Source organism: Vulpes lagopus, chromosome 4 (assembly GCF_018345385.1).
Source record: "Vulpes lagopus strain Blue_001 chromosome 4, ASM1834538v1, whole genome shotgun sequence".
NCBI classification, from domain to species: Eukaryota; Metazoa; Chordata; class Mammalia; order Carnivora; family Canidae; genus Vulpes; species Vulpes lagopus.
This window is the reverse complement of record NC_054827.1, coordinates 18,320,669-18,348,338: the sequence shown is the minus strand read 5'-3', so window position 1 is coordinate 18,348,338 and position 27,670 is coordinate 18,320,669. Positions and strand designations below refer to the sequence as shown.

The 27,670-nt window shown below is 37.0% G+C and overlaps 1 protein-coding gene across 1 annotated transcript in view; it reads right to left on the bottom strand.

The window, feature by feature from the left end:
- Positions 1 to 25,513, bottom strand: part of FGL1 (fibrinogen like 1) — a 29,459-nt gene extending 3,946 nt beyond the window's left edge. The window contains exons 1-7 of the mRNA XM_041753247.1: positions 25,422 to 25,513; positions 14,399 to 14,478; positions 12,037 to 12,217; positions 4,659 to 4,818; positions 4,314 to 4,411; positions 685 to 773; positions 298 to 485 (exon numbers count right to left, since the gene is read on the bottom strand). Coding sequence (XP_041609181.1) covers positions 298 to 485; positions 685 to 773; positions 4,314 to 4,411; positions 4,659 to 4,818; positions 12,037 to 12,217; positions 14,399 to 14,452 — 770 coding nt within the window. The 5' untranslated portion in view covers positions 14,453 to 14,478; positions 25,422 to 25,513. The remainder of the gene's footprint in view (positions 1 to 297; positions 486 to 684; positions 774 to 4,313; positions 4,412 to 4,658; positions 4,819 to 12,036; positions 12,218 to 14,398; positions 14,479 to 25,421) is intronic.
- Between the last annotated feature and the right edge of the window lie 2,157 nt (positions 25,514 to 27,670).

Below are 27,670 nucleotides of genomic sequence, written 5' to 3'. Positions count from 1 at the left end.
TCTATATCTTCATGTCCATGTGGTCAACTGTTTATGATAACTTGCCCATAATTCAGTTTACAAGCAATCTTTGTATAAGCAGTAATTTGATTTATTTCTATAATACCTTTCAAGCTTTATTAATGCACACAATGAGCAAATCCTCAAAAATACGTCATCACTGAAGAATTCTAATAAGGATGATTACTTAATAATACCAGTACTACAAAGAAGACAGCATTACCTCACATATTATAATTAATGCCGACCAGTAAGATATCATCAACGCCATCGCAACTATGTTTATAAAATGCAAACCTGTTAAACCACCAGCCAGACTGATCTTCTTCTGCACAGTTCCCTTCGTAGTTGTCATGATCTCTGTCCCATGTGCTGAATTTCATTCTCTGGTGACTACCCCACCATTGCACCTCAGGATGAAGATTCCCAGCAAGGGAGTCTCCAGCTGTTCCAGAATATTCCCCAATGTTCAACTCATAGGAATTCTAAAGGAAAAGAGGCAACTTCCACTATTAGTTGTCACTATAATGTTTTATTTAGTGTTAATAATTAAGTTAATGTTAATAATTGCTTATTTAATAAACAAAAGAACAGGTTTTACTGTATATCTTTGTTTCCTCTGACTTCAGGGTTTATATTTTACACAATTAATTCCTGATGCTACTTATTTGAAAATTTGAGTACCTTTTCATCTCCAACTTTGAAAAGTTTATATTGTGCATAGCGGCTGTTTTTTTCAAAATCTGCAAGGTCAATTTTTAAAGTGTAGTCTCCTAAAAAAAAAAAAGCAAGAAGTTATTGAGTATTTCTGTGTGAGATGACATTGATTAATTGAGGTTAAAAACAATTCATGGCTCTATTTTACTTGAACCATTTCCTTCTGCCATGAGTCAGTTTTCAAAGACTAAACAGTGACTCCCTTGTATTTACAGCATGAACATTTTATTGTGTATTTTACTTGAATATAGCTAGGGACAAAATATTAAAGATGGAAATTTTTTATAAATCTATTACTGGTAAAAGCTAGTGCAATTCATTTGACAAAGAACAATAGAAAATAAGTCATTATTTAGTTACCAGATTAAGAAATCTGACAATGAGAGGTGCCTTGGTGGCTTAGGGGGTTAAGCATTGGACTCTTGATTTCAGCTCAGGTCATGATCTTAGGATCATGAGATCAAGTCCCACATCGGTCTCCACACTGGGTATGGAGCTTAGAATTCTCTCTCTCCTCTCCCTCAGCCCCTCCCCCTGCTCACACACACATGCTCTCTCAATCTCTCTCTCTCTCTCTCTCAAAAAAAAAAAAAAATCTAAAAATGAAACAATAGAAGTTTTAAGAAGTTTAAAGATTTGTCTGCTTTTTCTTTAAGAACATTGATCTTAAAAGTAAATAATAATTGAACTAGTTGGTATCATCAAGTGATCTTTTCTCCATTGTCCCATCATTTGTGAATCACAAAGATTATTCTTTTTTTGGAAAACAGAACTATTGTCAAAAGCCAGAGAGTTATAAATCAAACTAACTTAGATAATATATGTTCTATCCTCCTACTTCAATAGATAATATTTCACAATGACCTATGAGGCCGGGTTTGAATTTAGTGTCTTCGTCTCCTTGGGATTCCAAGTCAGAACCTGCAAGCCCAGAGGGAGAGGCCCTCTGGACTTCATCGCACGGGTCTCGTGTATGGTCTGCTTCCTCTCTTCCTTTCCCTATCTCTATCTCCATCATGCACAAAAAAGGGCCTTGTCCACATTTGTGGACATTCCAGCCCGCACATCCAAGCTCTCTTTACACCCACATGAAAAGCTATTGCTTTACCTCCCCTCAGGCTTAGGGATGTGCCCATCAGCAACACAATCTTCTCAAGGGGGATAGATGAAAAGAGGCACGAACAGGTCCTGGAAACAAGCTCAGGGCTGTTAGGGCAGGGAATGCTGGATTGGCTGTTACTGAGTATGGGAGGAGTGTGGGCTTCTGTTGGCGGTGGCACTCTAGCCCCCAGACTCTTCCTCCCCTGGAGCTCTCTAATGTGGAATTCTGGAAGAGACCACTCTAATCTTATTGAAAGGCAGGAGAGCTTATATGAACCAAGACTGTGAAGTGGATGAGAACAGTAAGGCAGGCTAAGTTAACTCTCCTAAAATATACTTTACATTGTAGGAGAGATACGACATCTCAGTCTCAATGTTTCAGGTAACCATCTAAATATCTTTATGGTCAATAACTAAATCAAAATGCAATTACAGACCATTCCTAAATTCATTTTATTGCAAACACTTCCAGCCAAAACTTATGTAATGGGGATAAGGCTATTTTCAGAGGAAATTCACTAGCCTTAAGTGCTCTCACAATTAAAGAATGCAGGGACAAAGCATGGGTTTTCCTTGGGATGATGTGATATGTGGTTGTGAAGCCTGGAACTGATAAATACATTTTTGCTGTCATGAGAGTAGGAGACTGAACACCAATTAAAACATAAAGGGGAAGCAGATGTGTTCGCAAAGTACATCTGGGTGAATAAGCATTTAACAATAATTTGAAAAAAAAACAATAATTTGACAAATAATTTTGAACTAGGAAAATAAATACATTGAAGGAAGGGATATCTTATATAAATTTAGAGAGCAGTGATCACAAGAAGGACAAGCAAAGAAAGTTATCAGGCTTCTAAAATTATCTATTCTCGGGATCCCTGGGTGGCGCAGCGGTTTGGCGCCTGCCTTTGGCCCAGGGCGCGATCCTGGAGACCCGGGATTGAATCCCACGTCGGGCTCCCGGTGCATGGAGCCTGCTTCTCCCTCTGCCTGTGTCTCTGCCTCTCTCTCTCTCTGTGTGTGGCTGTCATAAATAAATAAAAATTAAAAAAAAAATTATCTATTCTCTCTAGCTATTATTCTGGTGTCTCAAAGATTCCTATAATTATAATCCTACGTATGAATTATGAATATAGAAATACCAATAACTTTCCTTAACTTGGATGAAACAAGCAAACTCTTGCTTTTATGTTTAATGCATTGCCAGTATGATATAGCATACTTTCTTGAGCAATACAATTGCCTTTTATAAAACATTCTGCATCAGACCTCAGTGGGGCTGCCTATGATCTTGGCTTTACACTTAAGACAAGGAAGGCAATGAGCTGGAGTAAATGATCATGGGAAAGAGAAGCTTAGAAAATTCATCAAACTAATGATATTTTAGGCAAATACTGAACCCTAACAGAAGATACCCATGCAGTACATAAGACAGGGGGAATCGTACAGATGTCTTCAATTTGAAATGTGTCAATAAAACAAAACGGCTTGATGGATGATAGATATGTGATTAAAATAATAAAAACACTAAAATGTTAGTGTAGAATCTAGGTGGTAGGTTGAATCTTTTGTCAATTTGCTGTATCTTCGAAATTTTTCAAAATAAAAGCTGAAGGGGATAGAGACAAGAAGATTTCTTATGGTATTTTTTGCAAAAACAGCCTCAATGACCCAAGTGTTGGCCTCAACCTTTGCAATGCCACTTTGTAACTCCTTCCATCAAGTCTGTTTCCCTTTTTTGTTTTGTTTTGTTTCCCATTAAATTGCGCTGGTCCTGTGACTTGCTTTTACCAGAGGAAGGCAGTAAAAATGATCATGTGCCGGTTCTAAGGCTAGGTCTCAAGAAACTTCGGTACTTGAACTCTCTCTTTTTTGGAACACTGCCTGCAATACAAGAACAGGTCCAGGCAAGCTACCTGGAAGGTAAGAGACGGTAAAGAGCAGAGCCCAGTGGTTCCATCTGAGACCCACTACAACAGCCAGCCTCCAGCAGGCCAGGACATCAGTCACAGACCCATGAGCAAGCCCAGCCAAGATCAGCAGCACGCAGCCCTGATGAGCAACACCGCCCAGCACATTATTGCATTTGTGAGCAATAATAAATGTTTGTGACTTTAAGCCAATAAATCTTGAAGTGGTTTGTTACATACTATTATTGTGACAGTAGATAGCTGACCCAAGTATAATTTGAGGAACTTGAAGCATTAAAAAAAAAAAAAAAAGGATGATGACATTATATTTCCTTTCTGGAAATAGAAAATAAATATATGAGAAATCTCCCATTTCCAGTCCAAATCTAGTTTTCTTTGCTTCTGGTCCTAGTTTTAAATGACCACAGTTTATAAGGGGGATTATTGCCCAGAAGGGATCGTGGCCATCTGCAAAACACAGCAGTTACTGAATTGGTTCCGTTGCCTATGGTTTAGTGAAAAACACTTTAGTGTTGTTTCTTAATCGTACTTCAAGTGAATTTGGTAACAGGCAAACCTTACCTTGTGTGGTCAGTAAGTGAAGATTTTTATTACCCAGCCAATATTCACCATTTTCCTGAACAAAATTTCCAAAGCCATTTTCATAGTCATCCCAGCCCCTAAAAAAATTTAAAGTGAAAGCTGATTTTTGCAAAACCCGAAAGGACCTTTGGAGTAACCCAGGTATCCACCCCTCCCAACTACTGCTCACAACCCCCAACATTTTCTTGATTACTAAATGAACTTTCAGTACTCTTACTTAGAGAGTGAAATTCTAATTATAGACCTCAGGATATAATAAAAAGGCTTAGTTTCTAATCTCACACATGCTACTCCAAATAAATCCTTACGTCATAATTAGCACACCTGTTAAAATTCTCACTGCCATCAGATCGTCTCTGAATTACAGTCCATCCTCCTCCATCAGACATGTCACAGTAAACGGAGAATATTGCTGGGCTCTGGAGAGGTTTGATTTTGTAAAATCCACTGCGCTTATACCCATCATTAAAAATCTCTGAACAGTCTGTTTGCAAAACAAAGTAATGTAACATTTGTTATGTGTTTTTTTTCACCCCCATGGGAGCCTCTGGATAAGATTACCTCAATACTAATGGAGACAGATAAACACATGGTATAGATAATCAGCTTTTTAAAATTGCATCTTGGATGTCTTCCAGTAGGTATTAGGCAAGTCTCATTTCCTTTCCTAGTATTTAATGATCATCTGACTCCTTGACATGATCACAAAAATAAAATAGGGATTTGATTTCTTATTTCTGATTTTTGTGGAAAATAATGAAATAATTATATATATTCAGTTAATTACAGTATATTTAAGTGGAGCTTATAGCTTTATCTGACAGGATAACAGAACTTATCATTCCTATGACGCTGAAATGGAAGCAGAAATAAAACCTCAAACAATTTAATATGGGTTATCTTGACTTCAAGCATTATAAATCATTCTGAACATCTGGAGATGAATTCAAAATAGTAATCTTCTTGTTAGAGTCTTATAACCTCCCAGGCTCAACCTCCCAGGCTAACCCACTGAAATTTCTAACAGTCCATGCATTCTTAGATGTTTTTGCTAAAAACTGCAAGTTTCCACTCTTCCTTTTATCCCTGTATTCTTCTTTGCCATGATAGTTCTTTGACTATTGAAGCAAGCATTAGGTACCAATTTGTTATCAAAAAGTAATATGAATTTCTTAAGTTGCTTGAGGGTAGGATAAATTAATTGCCCCTGGGTCTCATCTAGACAGATACATACACATTTAGAGAATATGGCGAGAGAATGGACTTCACCATTGTTTCGATGCCTAGGAAGCTATGTTTACAGGTTGGTTGAAGTTGTGGCCACATAAAGAGATGGTCTCAGATGGTTACAGACTTTTGAGTAAAAATACTATAGCTTAACACTATAGCTAACTTTCACTCTTTACCCTTATCATTTTGTTAATTTCCTTCTTTTTTTAAAAAAAATTTTCTGTTCCTGATTGGATAATTCTATTCTGTTAGCATATTTTAAAGCTCTTTCTTCATTTTCACTGTTTTGATGCCAAACTGTCTACAACTCTATTTTGTTACAAATAAAATATACTGCACATTAAATTGGTGAATAGGCAATATGAATTAAAAGAGAAAAGAAAATAAACTTAGTCACTTCCAAAAGCCCTCAAAAGGGACACCTGTGTGGCTCAGTTGTTGAGGGTCTGCCTTCAGCTCAGGGCCTGATCCTGGGGTCCTGGGATCAAGTTCCACTCTGGCTGCCCCCCACCCCACCCCCAGGGAGTCTGCTTCTCCCTCTACCTATGTCTCTGCTGCTCCCTCTGTGTCTCTCATGAATGAATAAATAAAATCTTAAAAAAAAAAAAAGCCCTCACCAGCTTTAGACCAATCATATACTACTGCTTTGGTGAGATGTTCATCTTTGTAATGATTTAGGCTTTATTTGTATATTTATTTCTGAGTTTCAGAAGCCCATTCTTTATGTGTGCTAGATTCTTAAAAAAAAAAAAAATCCTTTTTTGGCAATTAAACAAGAAGAAAAGCATTACCTAAAATTGGTTCAGTGTTGTTCAAAAGCTTACATTTTGTGGTCAAGTAAATTGTACAACACTTTTCATTAAAATAAGCAGATTTTAACCTTGTTAAGAAAGGAGCTCTTTGCTTACATACAATCTCCTACCAAAGAGCTGAATAGTAAAGACTCCAAAGATTCAAACTATTTTCCAGGCAAATATGGAAATGATTAGCTATAACTTTTTCCTCTGGAAAACTTTGTGAAAATAGCATTTGCAGCCAATATTTTCTATTTGTTTCTATTTTATGCCAACTGCAAGTTTGTTTGTGTTTAAAAAATTTTTTTTCCTTCTTCCCAGAGGAAAAAACCAAACACAACTTAAATCCAGAGGAAAGCTTTCAACTTAAAAAAAAGGGAGGGGAACAAAAACAAAAAATACCCATCAAGTGAAAAAACATAAAAAAAAAAAACCCCACCAGTATTAAAATTGCTCATAAGAAATAAGTTAGAAACAGGGAACCTGCCCTTGGGGAAATGTGACTTGCACTGTGATAGCAGGAAGGTCAAGCAACATAGGCTGTGAAACATTAACTAGGTATTTAAAACTATGATTTTCAAAATCTTTTGACCCACTCAACTCTCTGAAGAATAATAGGCAGGCAAAGGCAGGGTTACAAAGCTCTGTGTTCATAGGAGTTCAAAAAAACAAAAAGGGATTTTGGGCACTTACATAATACTAGACTGAGGCCAAGATTTCCTGCCCTCTGACAAACACTGCACTAAACTGGACGAGGTGAATACTTTCTCTGATCATGCAGAAAGCAAGACATGCTGGAAGGCTAAACGTTTAAGCTTCACAAAGTGACATGACAGCCTGCCAAATGGACTTCCCTCTTGTCCCGGGATGGTGGCTGAGCTCAAAGCTGAGAACCAAAGACACAGAGTACCCCACATTCTAAACTCAAAGAAAGGCCAACCTGAGCCCAGCAGCCACTCAGGGGCATGCTGGGAAATGCTAGAACTAGCCCTGCTATAGTCATTCTCACCCCCAGGTGACATTAAGAAGGAAACTTAAAGGAAGAAAGGATCTTGCTTCTTTGGAGAGGGCATGATTCTTGAGGGATAGGGAATGTGGGCTCTCTCCTGTGAAAACAAGGGAGAGAGTACACAATGCAGATAGATGGCTGACTTTCATGGGGCGGTTCTTTTGTACTAACTGCTATTGTAATCATGTTACATGTGGTAACTCTTAATCTTTACAATAAAGAAGCATTCTTAAAATTCCACTTTACAGATGGGGAATATGAGGGCCATAAAGGTTAAGTAACTTGCTCTAAGGCTACAGCTAGCAAGATGGGCAGCTGCAATTTGAAACCAGACTTCAATGATTCTACCATAGATGAAGAATATTACACAGACCTAGTGACTTCTGGGTTTTCTTTTTTAAATGTGATATCCAAAGCCAGAAAATGACTATCATCTATCTTATTATATGTGTTATGATTTTATAAGACAAACACACATACACACACTATAATGGTTTGTCTAGACCCTATTCTTGTGATTCTTCGATCCTACTCCTGCTTATATAGTCAGTGCCTCCTCTGACCTTAACCATTACACATACTGCCTCAAGAGATTGATCTCATAAAGACTGAGGGCCCTGCAGAAGGGGATCTGGTTAAACCAGTGATCTTGTTGGTTGAATAGATATGATGCCACAGGCTGTTGTGATGGTCACCAATTAATGTGACTGTACCACTGTTATCTTTTAATTTATATACATAATTCAATAGCAGCCAAAAGCTTCAACAAAAGATGCACTTAATTATATGTTGTATAAAAATCACATGATTTGTGCATTATTTGCACAAATTGCTAAGTTGTATGCAATCAGGTGTTTTCTACCATGAGATGAATTAGAATTCAGAAAACAAATTAGTACTAATATGGCAACTTGTAAATAAAAACAAAGAAACTCATATTTCGACAGATGGTATACATGAAAATTTAATTTTTTAATTTAAGGGAGCCAAAAACAAACTTTGATAGCAAGTTCTTATATATCTTATACAATATTACATATATTATGTTAAATATATTTTTAGGATTTATGGTTGTTATATATTTCATTTATCCAGGGTTTGCCCTTGGCAGGCTCTCCAGTACTATTTGCCTATATGCTAAAAGATAAAGCCAAACTATAATTTATTCCTCCTTTTCCCTCATGATTCTACTGTATATGAAGAATATTACACAGATCTACTAACTTCTGGGTTCTTAAAAAAATGTTATATTCTGGACGCCTGGGTGGCTCAGCAGTTGAGCATCTGACTTTGGCTCAGGTCATGATCCCAGGGTCTTGGGATCAAGTCCCGCATCAGGCTTCCTGCGGGGAGCCTGCTTCTCCCTCTGCCTATGTCTCTGGCTCTCTCTCTGTGTCTCTCATGAATAAATAAATAAAACCTTTAAAAAAATGTTATATCCAAAACCAGAAAATGTCTATCTAATTACATGCATTGTAACATTATAAGACATACACACACTATAATGGTTTGTCTGGACCCTGTCCATGTGACTCTTCCATCCAACTCCTGCTTATACAAACAGTCTTCCACTGACCGTGGCATTTCCATTTCCTAGTAACTAATTTGTGCCTTATTCCTTGGTGACTTCTTGTTTCCCAAGGTCTCCATGCAGCGCTCCTGACACAGGGATTGGAGTTTTAACTCCTAAACCTCATTCATCCCATGACTGGTTGCACAGTACTAGTAACAATCATCCAATCACCTGCCTCCTGGCATGATGGGACACTTGAACACTTGAATCTGTGTTCACAACCTGCTCAGATTATATTTAAGTAGATACCCTGGGTTTTGAGCTTAGTTTGGAATTTGGAATAATGGGAACTTCCCTTCCACCCGTCAGTTCTTTGCCCTTGAGATTAGCTGTGTACCACTTTTGGAATCATATAAGGCTCCAGTAGCTTTGGGTTGGGTTCTTCTGAACCCTCTGTCCTTGGCTTGCAGGTGGCTGCCTCTTGCTGCATCCTCATACAGTCTTTCCTCTATGCACCAGTGTCCCTGGTGTCTCCTCTTACATGGATACTAGTCAGATTGGTGGGACCCATCCTAATGGCTTATTTTAACTTAGTCTCTTCTTTTAAGGCTCTGTCTCCAGATGCAGTCATATTCTTAGGCATTAGTGGTTAGAACTTCAACATATGAATAGGGAGTAGGGCACAACTCAGCCCATAAGACAAAGTCATCAATCAAATGGCCATTTGGCCATTCTGGTTACTCCCTTCTCTGAGTCAACCCTGTTATCAACAATGATTGGCCTAATTAATCCAATGAGATCCTACCCCAACATCTGTATCTTACACTTTCTACAGTCTCAGGATAGGTAGCTAAAACCTGCTAAGTGGATAACTGACCACATTACCATGAGGCTCCAAGCATCATCAACTGAAAAAGGCACTGAATTGCCCCAATAACCTACCTCCTACCTGAAAAGAAGCAAAGCCTTCTACCAGGTGACCCCAGGAAATCATGGTCCTACTCAGCCTATGAAAAGAAATTTGGGGAGAAGCCTGACCTGATTCTGGTCTTGAACAATCTCATCCACATCCATCAGCAAAAGCACATTCATTTTCAGTGCTGTAGGGGTTCTCATTAAATGCGACCTAAATTCTCATTTAATTGGAATAGAACCTGGGCCCTATATGTATAGTTTCCCGTGGGTCATTGCCTTTCCACACATTTTGCAAGCAGAGTTTATGTTCTGGACTATTTTTTCAAGGATCTTCATAGAGTAAATAGCCTTAGAAGATACAGCGTCTCCCTCTAAAGCAGATGACAGGTTTGTTTCTGTCCACTTTCATAACAATAACGTCTCTTGCAAAGGAGAGAAGAATGGGCCAATTTGGTTGTAACCCATAATAAAAGATTGATTTTTATTGATTTCTTAAACTCAGGTTCCTCAGCAGGGACACAGCCCAGTGCCTCCACATTCTCCACCTGGATTACTCTGCTCTGCTCCCGTAGTATTTGCAAGCAAGGGATATTGGTACAAACATGAAGACTCCTGACCCAGTCTCTTATCTTCTCCTGGCATCCATAAAACAGCGGCAGTTTAATTTGTCAAGCTGCCAATAGAGTAAAACCTCAGACCTTTCACAGTTCTTTTATTGGCATCAGCATTTTACAAGGTCACCAGGTGATTCTGATGGGTAGCCCTGGCTGAGAATCATGGTCTTCAAGGAATTTCTACTGATTCTGTTTTTGTTTGATGGCTTTCCTGAGCTTTCTTTCATTGTATTGCCTAATCATCACCATGGTTCTCTTCTTAGATTCTAGTTCCTGGCTCTCTGCCCCCAAGATTGCTTCAGACAGTGCCTTTATTTCCCAAGCCTATTTTTACCCAAGCTGTCCTTGCTTCCTCTTTGTTGCATGCCGCAGAGCCACCGGCCATCCTCACACTACCTTCAATCCCTTCACCACAGGCCTTCTTCTGATCCCTACGTGAAGGAAGGGCAGTTGGACTCCCAAGAATCAAAGCTAAGAGATCAAGGGGCTGGACAATAGAGTGTCAGGAGCCTCTAGATGCAAGTCTGACCAGAAAGAGATTGGGTTCTTGGTAAAGAAAGAAAAAGGGGGCACTTTGTTGAAGCATAGTTTCTAAAATCCTCCCAATTCTTATATCCTACACTGATGAGTATATTTAGAAACACAAAATAAAGATGTCTTTATTCTATCAGCCTGGAATCTCTTTAGCCTCTACAGTTTTCCATTTATAGTCAGATCTATTTTCCAACTTATATTTGCTTCTCTAGCTCTTCCTATCTCTATGTACTACCTTACTTTCATTCATAAGTGCGAGGCTCTATTATATTCCAGGTACTCTAATAGGCAAGAGGGAAGAAAGAATGATGAAACATCATCCTAGACCTTACAAAGTGCCTGGTTGATTGATCAGGACAGACACATAGACAAAGAAATGATAACATATCATTGCAGTAGCTAGAGCGAACATAGAAACAAAGTGCTCTAGATGACATTCTTGTTTCTGACAATTATGGTTTGGTTACTTTAAAAGATGCCTGGAGGAAGGCATGTGAGTAATTTTCTATTGGAACAATGATATGTGCAATGTGTTGACAATCTAAGGTCATTAAGTTTCCGGGTGGAAACACTGACCCAATCAACAAGGAAATTACCAAACCATAAAATATACAGGGAAAAACAGCCCTTGTATTTCCCTAAATAATCGTGACCCTTTTTCTTTCCCTGCCTTTTTATTCTATTACCTTACTTACTACCCTAAAGCACGTAACAGTTTCAGAAGGGAAAACTGTATAAACGTAACAAGAAATCATGCACGATTAAAAACAAAACTCTATTGTAGAACTTCACAAATATAATTGACTATTTGCCCACCGGTATGTAAATAATCTATTGTCTTTAATCTCTCATTAAAATATATAAATTCTGAGATATTTAGCTTTGGTATTATATATCGCCTGCAGAGGTTATAAAGAGAAAAGGATTAAATGTGGTAGAAGGTATTTAAATTTGGTATAATGCTTCATGTTGCTTGTTACTGGAATAGGAAAAGCTCTTTAGCAAAACCTGAAGTACCAAACAATGAGCATCACCTTTGCACATGGGTGTATATTTTAAGTTCCTGAAGCAATTAGGAAAAATAGGTTCTGACCTGCATACTGCCTCTTGCCTCCAAGGTCAATGACATTATTCTCCTCTCCTTTATCGAGGAATTGGATTTCCTTCTCATGCAAAAGCCGCGTGATCTTGACCTGTTGCTGTTTGACCCGGGTCTCGAGCAGGTGCACTTGGGCTCTGAGCCGCGCCTGCTCCTGGAGACAGTTCTCAAGAGCCTGCAAAGTGATGTGCATCTCATTCTCATTGGGAAATAAATGCTCCTAACCAGTTGGACAAATTCATGATTCAATTTTGTCCCCAACTCCAATTTCAGGATATTATTCTAACCAGAATGCAGTTTGAAAGTTCTGATGCCATTTGTTGTTTGAAGAATAAGTAGTTATAACTATGGCAAAGTGCTTACTAAAAAATTATATACGAATATAAAGTAATCTGAATGACTATGCTAGCAGCTTTAGACTCATCTCATTCCATCCTCATAATGATTCCAGGAGGAAGGAATTGGCTCAACCCTGGTGATGAAACTTGCTCAGGAATTCCTAGCCGGTAGAAAGAGTCAGGATTCAAATCCAGTTCAAAATCCCTACTCTGTTACTACATGATGCCACCTAAATGCTTTCCTGACAGTAAAGTTTTTATGGCACCATTGTACATTGTTGGTGTATCCATCCCTAAAATACACAAGCTTTTGAATGACCTTTTGGCATTACTGTTTTAAAAATTTGATTAAGTACTTATAATCTGATGACATGTGGTTGCCTTTATAAGGGATGCTAGTTTAGACCCTCATGTCCTTGAGTATCTCACCCGCTTACCTGTGGAAATTCTATGAAGTCACTTTAACTTTTTGTGTATTTTTTTTCCCTTTAATTACTTCAGAAAGGGATGGGAGGAGCCTGAGTTTTCCAATGAAGTCGTTTATCTTCTCTAAAAGGGCAAACATCCCAAGAATTTTGAATGTGAAAGAGTTTATCAGCTCCTTTCTAAGAGTTTTCTCAGCCTCTGGCTGAGAACTTTCCAAAGAGAAAGCAAACATAGGGGGACGGGGTTCACTGGGAAGGTGAGCCGCAGGAGAGGTAAACTGGTGGAGGTACTAGGACTAGAAGCTTCAAAAAAGGCTCTTGAGTACTTGGTGCTGGAAGAGTTCCTGGAGGTAGGGTGGGGGAAAAAAGGACAAAAGACCAATTTTTGCCTCTTTTACCTTGACATCTCTATTTTCAACTTACGTCATGATCTCCTGTGATAAGTGTCAATGTTCACTTCTGAGAAATTCTGTGTTTTCATGTGTGATTGCATTACACCTTTATACCTTTATACACATTCTTTCCTAAAACAGCTACCAGATAGATTTCACCATTTACAATTGCCTTTTGGTACATATCTTTGTGTACTGCCTTATATTCATTCCATAAATAGGAGGAGCTACTATACTCCAAGCCCACTGCTAGGTGGCCCGGAACAGCACAGCTAGACACCCTATTTGGATCAAAGAGGTACACTCCCTTCTTATGAAGGCCTGTACTGTAAACACAGAAATTCAGCCTCAAAACTGGAAGTCACATAGCAAGAGAATAGGGAAATGGTGGTACGGGTCTTCTCCCATTTCTAAGTCCACATTGCTGAATCTCCCCTGGCTATTGCTCAAGGACCATTTCTTATTTGCACTTGGTGCTCTCTCCTCAATACTCCTTGATTTATCCACTCTGAATTATTTGCTTAGCTCCCTGATTCCTACTAGTCTCAAAAATGAATAGCAAGGACATTTCATGGTGTCTGGAATCCTGTGCTGCTTTCCAACAAATGGACATTGGTTGTGATATTGTTAAATATAGTTAAATATAAATTGCACTGTGTAATTTAAAAATTACTGAAAAGTACAGGGCAAGCGTCTTCAATCTTTATGAGACTGCATGTATGGTTTTAGTGAGCTTATTTAAAATTTAGAAGTTTTCTCTCTCCTAGAACTTTGAGTAAATGAGTATTTTCTCCCTTTTATTTATGGAGGAAGACATGAGTTCATTGTAATTACTTTCAAATAATTTGTTTAATTTACACTAATAGGGTTTAATATTGGAAAGCTCAATATTGGGAAAGCCCCGGGTCAATTTTAATCACTACGGATAGTTTTAAATTTCTAAGATTATTTAACTATCCAAATAGCCTCAGTAAATTAAAAAAGCCTTTACTCGTTTATTGTGAATACTGGTTTTTACTTTCAGAAAAAAAATTTATGTCACTTTTTAAGTGCCCATCACGTGCCAGGTACTTCCAGAAACATTTTTCATTTTTTTTCCCTTAGTTAATTTTTTCAGCACCAAATTACTAAAGGTTTCTGCAAAATAAAAGAAAACTCAGGTCAAAGCAGGTATTATAAATATATAAATAAATGATCTTACCCAGCTTTCCCTGCCCATTACCAGAATGGTGGTGACAAGGATGAAACTGAACATCTTCAACACTTCTCTCACTGAAACAACTACAAGAACAAAAGAAATTTCATAAACTTATTTACTGTGAATTATTCATGAGACCAGAATTGGGTTCAGATTTGGCAGAATCCAGGATGTCCAATGCAGCTTCATCTCTAATCTGAGAGTCTTCAAGGAAATTCTCCTGAACTTTCCCATGCTTGCTTCCCACAGAATGATGCTGTTACCTTAAATAGATTGAACCTATTCAATTGCAGAAATAGAGAAAGGACTCTGCTTCTGTGTTCCATTGTTCATGTGTTGCTTTTGCAGAAAAAGCAAAGGCTCTGTAAACACAAAGCCCTGCATCCAGTGTTTTGGCTGAGCCACTTCCTAGTTGTGTAGTCCTTAGGCAACCTACTAAAATGTTCCTGATTTATAAATGGAAATCACAATTTCTACCCGATAGGACTGTGGCCATTTGGACGTAATACTTTTAGATACCCTGGTAAACAATAATTGCCTAATGAACAAGAACTCATATTGTATATGGAAGACTGCTTTTATTTAAAAAAAAAGAAAAATGAAAAAAGTTACAACTAAAGGAATGATAGGTAATGTTTTTCTTGATGTCTTAATGGATAAGCAAGCTAACAAGATGATATGTCTTTAAGCTCTATTTAAAGTTGTAGAGAAAAACTCACTTTACCACTTCTTGAGATTGTTTTAAAAATCACTCTTGAGGGGCATCTGGGTGGCTTAGTAGGTTAAGGGTCTGATTCTTGATTTCGGCTCAGGTTATGATCTCAGGGTCGTGAGATCAAGCCACACATCGGGCTCTTTGCTGAATGTGGAGCCTGCTTGGGATTTTCTCTCTTCCCTCCCCTGCTAGCCCCCTACCGCATGCATGTGCTCTATAAAATAAAATAAAATATAAAATAAAATAAAATAAAATAAAATAAAATAAATCATTCTTGAGGTCATGAGTCTTGATGAAAAATTTTGTTCATCTCAAAATAACTTCTGTGTGCTGCCAGTGGTGAGTTTTCATACATTTTGGAAGATAAGGAGCACAGACAGGAAGAAATATTTGCATAATCTTGAAACAAATTTTATACTTAACAGTTTCCACTGAAAAAAGAAAAGAACTGGAATCAACTGAATTATTGTTAGCCTATTTTTATTCTTATAGAACCCATGACCACTAGGTCTTTTCATGTATCTCTTTCTCAACTTTTATGTAATTAAAAAAGCGGTCCCTAACTTTACTGCCCATTAGCATCACTTGGGGAGCTTTTAAAAAATCTCCATACCCAGCAATTTAGTCGAATGTCTAAAGGTGGCAGTCAGATGCATGGAGTTTTTAAAACATTGTTGATTCCAATGTGTAGCAAAGTTCAGGAAGCGATGATTTAAGGACTTAATATTCAAAAATTTTTATGGATATTTTAACAAAGTAGTTCATTCTCAGTCCTTCTGAGGCCAACAAAAACAGTTACAGAACGGAAAAGACACTTAAATTCAGGGACAAATACTGCACATGCCATCTTGGGAAGCACCATAGAATAGAATATGAGTTTTTAGAGTATGTGCATTACAGGGAGTAATAAAAAGTCTGCTAGATATAACTGTATAATTTTACTTTTGGCTGACTTTTTTTTTTTTTTACTATGAATCTAGAACTGTGCTGTGTATTTTAGATGCACCTTCTTTAATTCTCAAATAACTCTCCAAGGCAAGTACTGCTATCCTCATACAAATGAATAAATCAGAGAGGTTAAGTCACTTCCTAAGATCACACAAGCAGTGTATAAGACCCAGAAGTTGATTTGAGGGTTTTCCACCTTGACCACCCATGACCTTAACCTGAACTCCACATGGCCTGTCTCATTATCCATATGTGCCTGCAACGCACAGGGAAATGGACTGCATGGACATATGGGGGACATCCCAGTTGGCCTTCTCCGGTGAACTTCAACCTCACTCCTGTATGTGACTTATTTGTTCCTGAGCCATGCACTTCTGCAAAGGAACATCAGGTGAATCTGGTAGGAGAGGAGACAGCTGCACCAAAGCAGCAGCAATGTCAGGGAACAGCAGCGTTAGCAAGCCTTTACCGATGATCAGCAATCTGCTGCGCTCTGCACTGTGCTGCATGCTGTGGAAGCAGAAACAGGGCAGCCTCAGCAAGGCAATGTTTCAAGTCAGAAATGAAAATAACTATTAAAAAGGAAATTAAGGACAATATGAATTAAGTATATGTGAACCCAAATGTGATTAAGTATAAAAACTGAACTTTCCCAGACCACCCCAAGACAAAATTAATTACTTCCTTTACCATGACCCCCCATACTATATTTACAGACCAAAATAGCAGTTATCCACTGGATAAACATTGTTTGCATGCTTGCTCTGTTCCAGGCACGATGCCAAATGATGGGGTGATTTTTTTTGCGTGTCTTTCTCTAACTGCTTAGAATAAGATTTTTGAAGGCAAAGGCATCACCTTGCTAATTGTATCCCCCGCATCTAACTTGTTACAGTGACCTCCAAAAAAGTCATTTGTCTCTGTAGAAAATATTCCCCAGGAAGGAAAATCTTTCTCAGAGGGGAAAATGTCCCTCCCGTGCCATAAAACTAGTCTGTTTGCAGTGACAATACATCCTCCTTCCTTCTCTGTGTTTATCCTGGTCAAGGGGAAAACAATGGGCTCAGTGTATTTTTGAAAGTAAGCGTTAGGAAGGAGGTAGAGACTTTTGACATGAATTTATTTTCTCTTTCTCACCAAGCTAAGCTGCACTGCAATGTGCCAGCCAGGTGCAGCGCTAAAGGCATCAGGCTAGCTTCAAATGCAGGGTTGGAGGTGACGTGCTGACACTCAATCCTCATCTAAACCTCACCTAAATCCTCATCTAAACCCTGAGCAGTCCGTGAATACTGTTTCTCTCACCCCATCAGACAGGCTTACTTTTCACTAGTTAAACCAGAGTCTCTGGGTAGCATGACCACAGGCACACTAGAGGTCAAGGGAGAGTACTTTATTCTAGAAGTTGCAAACACTCCCGCCCCTACACACACACACACACACACACACACACACACACACACACACACACACGATTGGGATACTTTGTCCTGGTGGCCAGGCAGCCTGCTTTCTACTCCTTCCATCACTTTCCAGGCCAGAGTCCATGGGGATCCTCTCTGGGGGATTGAACAAGCTCACAGAAAAGATAATCAGAGGCTAACATTGTGTGATGCTCCAACAGAAGAGCCTTGTTCTTGCCTGATCATTCTCCAAAGAACTCCACCAGTTGACAAGTCTCTTTCATGCACACAGGAAAGGTATAAGCACAGTATTTTGTTTATTTCTTTCAAAAGGGTTCTCTCTGAAGGCAGGCATATATTAAGTATCTTCCTATATCCATATTTACTTAATAGTCTAAAGAGAAGCACTTAAAGGGGAGCTTGGATGGCTCCATCGGTTAAGTGTCCAACTCTTGATTTTGTCTCAGGTCATGATCTCAGGGTGGTAAGATCAAGCACTGTGTCCAGCTCTACGCTGAGCAAAGAGGTTGCTTAAGATCCTCTCTCTGTCCCTTCCCCTCACCCCCCACTCATTCTCTCTCAAAAATTTAAAAATAAAGTGAGAAACATCTAAATACCAAACATTCTGTATGATATCATTGAGCAGAAATCCATATAATAGCAATTTACCACGAAGATATATAATTTACCTGTTATAACTTAATCCTTTCATCTAACATTGTAAACTAAATGATCAAAATGTACAGAAAGAAGTGGAGTGCTGTGTAAATTGCACAGCTAGGTGGGCAAAGAAGTGAGACAAAATAGAAGAACACATACAATAACTCATTGCAGAAAAGCTCTAGTAAGTATTTGTAGATCCAGTTTTTTTTCAGTTAGTCATCCTTTTATGACTTCATATGATATAATTTAGAGCAACATAGTTTAGGAAAACTGATATTTTACTATGTGATCTTAGTAACCATTTAAAATTCAAACATGTATTGAACGACTGCTTTATGCCAGGTGCTATGTACACTAGATGCTTTTATATATAGCTTATATTAAAGATATTGAATTACATTTAAAGTATTAACTTATATTGGGTGGCTTTTGTGGCTCAGTAGCATCTGACTTTTGATTTCATCTCAGGTCATGATCTCAGGGTCATGAGATCCAGTCCCATTTTGGCTCTGCACTGGGCATAGAGCCTGCTTAAGATTCTCTCTCTCTCCCTCTTGCCATCCCCCACAGACTCTGACCCCAAGCCATAGACTCAGATATTTCTGACTGTGTACATATTTGGTGTCTGAAAGGAAAGAAAGCCAATGACATCTAATGAACTAGATGTCATTTTGTATGCATTTGAGAAAACCATCCTAGACTATAAACAAAAAAGTAGAATCTAAAATTTCTAAGGAAGCCATCAAAAAGTTTGATTCTCATATGAAAGAAAAGCTCATCAAAATGCTTAAAGAAGTTCAGATGTCAAAAACTCTGAAAAGGAAGAACACGAAGATTATTTCAGATATTGAAAAGAAAAGGCAATGTCTGCTTGAACTCCAGGATGAATTGCTTTGGTTAGAACCACAGATGAAACAACTGTTCATCATACTCAAAGTATGATGAATTTACAGAGAGAAAATCTTCCCTTATGGATGCCACAGGTTTCTTATCTAAACAAAAACAGCTTCATCAAGATTATTCGGATATTCACGAGAGAGAACCCCGTGTAAAGGAAACATATGATTCATCCAGCCTTCCAGATCTGTTATTCAAACCAAGAACCCTTTTGGGAGCTGAAAACCACCTGCGAAATATCAACCATCAATTAGAGAAGCTCCTTGACCAGAAAGGAGACCCTCTCATGTGCGTGCACACACATATGCTCTCTCTCAATAAACAGACATAAAATATTAGCTTGTATTAAAATATACATAAAATGAGGTTTAATTATGACATTTAAAATAATTTCCAAAAAAATAAAATAAAATAAAATAATTTCCAGTGTAAAAAAAAAACAAAAAACCTTTCTGTGAGCTTTTAGAGAGGACAGAAATGAGAAGAGAATTGCCAAGAAACAGAATTATGAGAGGACAGAAATGAGAAGAGAATTGCCAAGAAACAGAAGTATGATGAATGGTTTGCTATCAACTAGTACTTTCTAATTGATAAAATAACCTTGGAATTATAATTTTAAGACTTTTCTAGGTGGCTTTTAGTATTGTCATGAAAGACAAAATCATCTTCTTTAAGATGCCAACATCAACTATACTAAAAACCTTATTTACAATACAGTAGTGTCCTCAACTTTGCATTGTAGATATTGAGATTTTGCACATTTAGCAAAATTTCAGACAGAAATGAATACCCTACCCAAGGGCATCTGATGTTTTAAACAAACACATTTTCATTCTCATTGTGGGCATAGTTTCATGTTTCTTTTGTCCAGGAGCTCTTGGAAGGAACTGTGATTATAATTGCTCTACCTGTCAAGAGTCTGTTGCTGGAAAAAGAGCCACCAGAAAAATAAATTCTTCCTACAATTATAACAATTTACTTTAGATATATTGTATATATTTAGGTATGAATACATTTCCACCTTTCAAATTAGGCATAGCAATCAAACACTACTACAGTAAGATTTATTTTCTTGTAGATATAGATATAGCTATACCAGTTGTATACTCTTGTTCATTTAAACATAATTATATGCAATTAAGGCCTTATAAAATACAACAACCCCTAAAACATGTTTCTTCCTTTCCTCCATCAGAATGAAAGACAGAAAAAATGGGAAGAAAAAAATAGAAAGAAGCAAATTACTTTCAATGATTATACTTCATAAATCATATGGGAAAATGATATAGGTTGACAATGTATCTACTGTTGTCTGTATTAAATTTCCATAATTATTAATAGTATTTCATTGGAAACAGGACTGGTCTTTCCTAAGAAAAGCTGAGATGGTGAGTTGTACATTCTAAGGATCATCAGAAAGGAAAAGCTATCTATGCAAGACTTGAATTTGCCGAGTTGTTTATAAAAATATATGTAGTACTTCCCTACTTGAATCATAAATACTCGAAGGGCACTGTTTTTTGCTACATTGCCTATCTTCTGAATTACCTATCTTTTTGCAAAATAGAAGAGGCAATTATCCTTAGACTTTAATACTATTGCTAATTCTCTCAGTTAACATATTTTTCAGTACTATATAAAATTGTGATAAAATTATGAATTTAAAATTCTAATTTTAGGGCAACTGGCTGGCTCATTCAGAAAAGTATGTGACTCTTGATCTCAGGGCCATGAGTTTGAGTCCCAAATTGGGTATAGAAATTACTTAAATAAATAATTTTTTAAAGATTTTATTTATTTATTTGAGAGAGGGAGAGGAAGAGAGAGCATGAAGGTGGGGCTGGCAGGATAGAGGGAGAAGCAGACTCCCTGCTGGGCAGGGAGCCAGACACAGTCCTGATCCCAGGATCCTGAGCCAAAGGCAGATGCTTAACCAACTGAGTCACCCAAGCACCCCAATAAATAAATATTTTTTAATTCTAATTTTAAGAAGAAAAAGAAATAAAACTGCATACTTTAAAAACATATATAATTGAAAATAGGGATATGAATAGTTATTTGTACACCAATGTTTATAGCAGCATTATTCACAACAGCCAAAAGGTATTGTGAATAATAATCCAAATGTCCATCCACAGATGAATGGATGATCAGAATGAGATATATACACAATGAAATATTAACCTTGAAGACTTATGCCAAGTGAGACAAGTGAGACACAAAAGGACAAATACTGTATGTTTCCCTTCATATAAAGTACCTAGAGTAATCAAATTCCTAGAGATGAATTATGTATATTAATTTGAAGTGTAAGAAATTGTCATTTTTGAAGACCTAAAATATTCAAACATACATTTCTTACAGTTCAACCTAATTAAGAAAGGACAACTAGGCACTAAGGAAGTTATAAATATATTCAAATGTAATGAAATATTATACATATGTTTATGGTTTACCCACCTCCACTGCTGTCTACAATGTAAGTGCCATGAAATGAAGGGGGACTTGACCCTTTTTATTTCTGCCATATCCCAGTGCTTGGTAGATAGTTAGGTACTGTATCAGTTTCATAGGGCTGCTATAACAAATGACCACACAGCGGGTGGCTTAAAGCCACAAAAGTTTATTGTCTCACATTTCTGGGGATAGAAGTGTGGAATTAGGGAGTCAACAAGGCCATGCTCCCTCTGAGAGCCTCTAGAAGAGAATGCTTCCTTGCCTCTTCTAGAATCTGGTGGCTGCCAGGAATCCTTGGCATCCCTTGGCTTGTGGCAGCAACACCCTACTCTCTGCTTCCACTTTCACATGGTTCTGTGTCTCCCTGTGTCTAAATTTCCCTCTTCATACAAGGACACCAGACCACTGGACTGGAGTTCATCCTAACTCAGATGACCTTATCTTAACTCGATTCTATCTACAAAGACTCCTTTCTAAATAAGGTTACATTCACAGATAATGCAAATTAGGATTGAACATGTTACTTTATGGGGAACAATTCAACTTGGGTCAAATTCTCAACAAAATATTTGGTGAATTGATGAGAAGAAAATTTATGAATCAAAGTTAGAATCTTAGAACTTCTGTTATTGTAATTTTGCAGTTGCTTATTAGAGACCAAATTCTTTTTGTCTATTGAATTTTTTAGATGTCTCTATCAGATTGCCTCTGTCATCTCCCCTCCTTCAGCATTGACAGAGAATATTCATAAACTATGGCTTTTTCAAGTTTGCATTGATTTGCAAATATGACATTGTGTGCTAGCTTATATTGGTTTTAAAAAGAGATATTTGAATTTATAAAATCCCAGGAGAAAATAAATAACTGAAAACTTAAAACCTTACATTTTTAAAATTTGGCTATCTTAGTGGGCTAAAGATATTATCATACCTACTCAATACAAATTATTAGTCTGACTCATATTTTTCAGTTGGTAATAAATATATATTTTTAAAGGTTTTAAAAGATTATTAAAAATATATTTATCTACATAATATATACATATTAAAGATTTTAAAATATATATATTTTAAAAGATTTATTTATTCATGAGCGACACAAAAAGAGAGGCAGAGACACAGGCAGAGGAAGAAGCAGGCTCCCTGTGGGGAGCCTGATGCAGGACTGTATCCCAGGACCCTGGGATCATGCCCTGAGCTGAAGGCAGATGCTCAACCACTGAGCCACCCAGGCATCCCAGTAATAAATGTATTTCTCCAGCAGAACTACAACAGCTATACCGCTAAATTTTTAAGATTTCATTTGTACCTTTATGGTTATTATCATTTAATTTTTAAATTTGTCATAAAGTTCAAGTCATAAAGAGTAAAAAATTACCCTTCCACATCATGGAAATTTCTTAACATTTAATCAGTGGCAGAGTCATAAACATGTAAAGTTTTTTAATGTTACAGGAAATAAGAAGCAAGAATAATTGTTTTATTATAAGCAAGCAAAAGAAAATGAAGATGGAAAAAGAAAATATTTTTTAAAAACACATAAAGAGATTTTGGAAGTAGAAAGCATTATCCCATGAACCTAGTACACAGGGTCAAACTATAATAAAAGGAAGTGAGATCATCCAAACATCATTAACACCTTAGGAAACAAGGCTCAGAGAGGGAAAATTATTTAGCTAAAGAAATAAAATAAATTTTCACTAAGTATATTCACACTGATTTGGGAGATTAGCATAAAAATATGATGTACTACCATTCATTTGTGACTCCGATTCAAATTAGTCTTCTGACTGAAAAGAAACAATATATTTTAATGGATTATTGATTGGGATTTTCCCTTTTTCTTTCCAGTAGTAAAAAGAATGTCTCGTTTTTCTAATGTGATAGCAACCAAATCTTCATTATTTTATCCACTTCCAGCTATCAGATAAATTATTCAGGAGTCAAGAATTCAAAGTCATGAAATTTTTGTGCCTTCCAGACTTTGCTTTTATACTGTCTATTGAAATTAGCATATTTTCTTTGGTTCATCAAGTTCCTTTATTATTTCTGGGGTCAAGTACTTTATTTTAGAAATGAATAAATTAGCTTAAAAACTTAAAGAGCTTCAAAACAAATTATGGTCTCACATCTATGTCTGTTTCTAGGTCTTGTATAAGAGACAGTGTATGCTGAAAGAGCTCTGGGAGATGCTGGGAGATTATATAGCATGCATACATATTGCTATACATGAGATGTTATAGAAAATAAAGCGTCAATAAAATGTTTTGGCAGGCTCTGACTCTTGGTGTCCTCAAATTTCCATCTCATCGCCATTAAAATAATCAAATCTGATCTTTCCCAGAGAAAGGAGGCAGCCTCTAGTCTGGCAGCTCCTTCAGTAAGAAGGCATTTCAAGATGTCGTTATAAATATATTTTTTAATTTGATAATCTTTAGAATAATTCCTGATAATGTCTCAAATCATATAAATTCCTCAGTGCCCAATTATAATTCTTTCTTTTAGAGGCTTATTTACTCATTTGAGAGAGAGAGAGAGCATACATGTGATAGCAGGAGTGGGGAGGTGGGGGTGGGTAGAGGAAGTGGAAGAGGGAAAGAGAGAATCTTAAGCAGGCTCCCTGCTGAGCCTAAAGCCTGACACAGGGCTCTATCCCAGGACCCTGAGATCATGACCTGAGCTGAAATCATGTCCTGAGCTACCCAGACAACCTTCCATCCAATGTAATTCTAGATATCTTCTACAATGTTGAAGAAATGCTTGGGTATTGAGTATTTCAAATGCTTTGAAAGTCTGGTATCTATCATTCATCATAGTAAACCATTATTATTTTGCAAATCTGGCCTATGATAAAATTGCACCAGATTATTCAATTCCTTACTATACAGTTGTAGTTCTTTTATAGTGTTTTTGCTTTAGGCTGTTACAAAACTTTCAATTTTTGTAAAACAAAAATAGTTTTCAAATGACTATTCTTTGATGTACTGTATTATTTGACATAAATTTTTCTAGGTCTCTAAAGTGCAATTTCTCCCTCACTAAAATTTTTTTAGGTCAGTTGATAGTGAATTAAACTTAGAGGCAGGGGTACTTGTGTGGCTCAGTGGTTGAGCGTCTGCCTTTGGCTCATGGTGTGATCCCAGGGTCCTGGGATCTAGTGCCGCATCAGGCTCCCCAGAGGGAGCCAGCTTCTCCTGCCTATGTCTCTGCCTCTCTCTCTGTAGCTCTCATGAATAAACAAATAAAAATCTTAAAAAATAAAGACAAAAATATTATGTTTTAAACTGAAATGTTGTTCAGCTGATATATAACTTTTTAAAACAATTACAAAACAAAAATACATGTTAATGTAAAAAAATTTTTAAATGGTGTTTTAAGCAAGCTATTATGAAAGGATACAAGATATAAGAAATTATAAGAAGAAAGAGCTATTGAAAGAAACATGTTTAGTAAGTTAGCATTCACAAATGGACTATACCCTTAATATAAGACAGTTACTTAAAAGTTTGCCCATAAACACAGACTTAGACATTCCTTTTAGACTATTTTCTTTTCTTTTTCTGAAGGTGGAGTATAACAGTATCTTTGTTACCTATCTTAAGCATTTATACTCAGTGAAAGCTTTAAAAAGCTAAATAAGTTTGATTCCCAAAAGAGAAGTAAAGAAAAGCATTTCTGAAGATTTTGCTTAATATTGTCCCCAGCTTGTATATTAAAACTGCAAATCCTATTTTTTGCATCATATTCCCATCCAATACATTCAAGATATGCTGGGAGTGGAAAGGAGATAAAACTCTATTTTCCAAGTTGCAGAGGTGGTCTTCTCTGTAGTTAACCTGACCTCTCCTAGGAGTCGATGGTTGTTTTCTGAATTATGCTTAATATCATACCTATGAAATCAATTAGCATTATTACAGTTATGTCAAAAGCACAGAGATGTTAAATACCTTGTTTGAAGTAAAAAATGAGTCAGAGACACAGCTCAGACTAGGTCCCGCCACTCTGCCTCCCAGGATCCTCTAACTGCATTCAGAATTTGTAATTGCTTCCCTGTTATTTGATTAGAAATAGGGAGAATGTTGATTCTGGCTTTAATCCAGAAACAAATAAATGAGGAAATCAGTTTAACTGGAAGGAAAGTTAAAAATGGAAATTCAATGACAAATCACAGTACTCAGATATTTTTCTTTTTTTCTATTTGTATGAATTTTTTATGAAAGGTCTAATAATGTATCTTCATGAAAATTCATCTCTCATTTTTTTAACTCATATTTTTGTGCTCATCCAAAGAATTTCTGTACTTGGAACTTTGATAATTCTCACTTGAAGGTTAAGTAACACCAAAGTTCAGCTGAAGCTTTGCTTTATAGTACTAAGGATAATAAAGTTTTACCTACAAAGATATGGGTTAAAGTGTCATTCAACTACAATATGTCCAAATTTTCTTAGTTATAAAAAATGTGGCAAGCTAATAATTGCCAAGATGAAATGGTCAGTTTAGTTAATCTTTAAGAAAAACAAAAACTCCCTGAGGTGCAAAATTACGAAATTTATCTGTATGCATCAATCACACCCTGTACGAGTTGTTCCTTTTGTTTTAAACTCTAGAGGATTTTCAAATCTGTAACACTCGACTTGCTAGCTCTATTGGTTGAGTAATAGTTTCAGGCTGGAAACCAGGTTCATCATTTCTTTTTTTGTGTGATGTAACTCAAGCTGTTGTTTGCTATTCATTCTGTGATCCCTATTTATTAACTCAGATTCCAGTAAAATACAGGAGTTGTGTTTTCTTTCTGTCGTTTGTTGTTTTCCACACTCAAGTATTGCCAGTGTTTGACTTTCCCATTAAACATTTTCCTGTCATTCACTCAGAAATTTTAAGTTTATAAAGAAAAAGCTAATCCTGATGATTTACTGGAAAGGAAAACAGGTTGAAGTTGAGTGGGGAACAGAATACGTGACCTCTAAATATGCCACTTTGGCATGTGGATTATTTCAAGCTGAAGACCATCAAATCTCAACAGACTCAAGAAGAGCTGTTTATCTTTCCTTTAATTGCTTAAAAGAATTTAAATAGAGGTTCTGTACCAGGAGGGAGCTAATACCAAAGAGAACTTTTTGTCAGAAAGACATATCTGGGGACACCTGTGGCTCAGTTGGTTAAGTATCTACCTTTGGCTCAGGTCATGATCCCAGGCTCCCTGCTCAGTTGAGAGTCTGCTTCTCCCTCTGCCTCTGCCCCCCACCCCAACCCTGCTTATTTGTGTGCATACTCTCTCTCAAATAAATAAATAAAACCTTAAAAAGAAAAAAGAAAAGAAAGATATATCTGCATGGCATGGCAAACATTTGTTTATCAAACATTTGCCCTACTCCTCTTCCAGTGACTTTTCTTCCTCTCTTTTTGAAGCCCCAAACCACTACCTGCTTCTCCTTAGCTAATCATGCTTCAACTGTCTGACTGCCTTTTGCGTCTCTGTCTTTGGGCCTCTCATACATACAAATTAATTTCTTTCCTGTTAATCTGTTTTATGTTAATTTAATTATTAGGCTAGTCAAAGAACATAGATAGGTTGACCAGAAGTTTTCCTCCCTGACAGAGTGATGTACACACACGGAAGTGAAAATTATGCATTCATAATCATAGAGAATTCAAGCTGCTGGCATTAAATGTCAAAAGCAAAAGTATGGGATTATTTGGCTGTGGTAAAATGAAATATTTTGAAATACAACCTGTTTTTTCCTCCTTGTATCCCTTTTGCTTTCTCCTCGGTCAAGCATTTAATAAACTGTGCTCACTTCATCAGAAGGAACAATAATATCCATAACAATGCCTCTCACATGTGGCACACTTATGTGCTAGACATGGTAAATATAGTAACTCAGTCAGCTACAACAGTCCAATGAGCAGATATTGTTACCATCTCCATATTACAAATAAGGAAACCAAGGCACAAAGGTTTAAGCAACCTGCCCAAGTTCACACAAGTAGCATCAGGTGGATCCAGGATTCAAAGATAGTCATACTGAGAATCTGCACTCTTCATCATTAAAGATAGATAATGCTGTCTATTGGCGACGTGGTCTTTGGGGACATTGTCTCAAGAAAAGCCCAGAGAAAGCTAATCAGACAATAAGAATAGAATCTAGGGTCAATGTTCCCTGAAAGCTTGACAGACACTGAGCTTGATAGGAG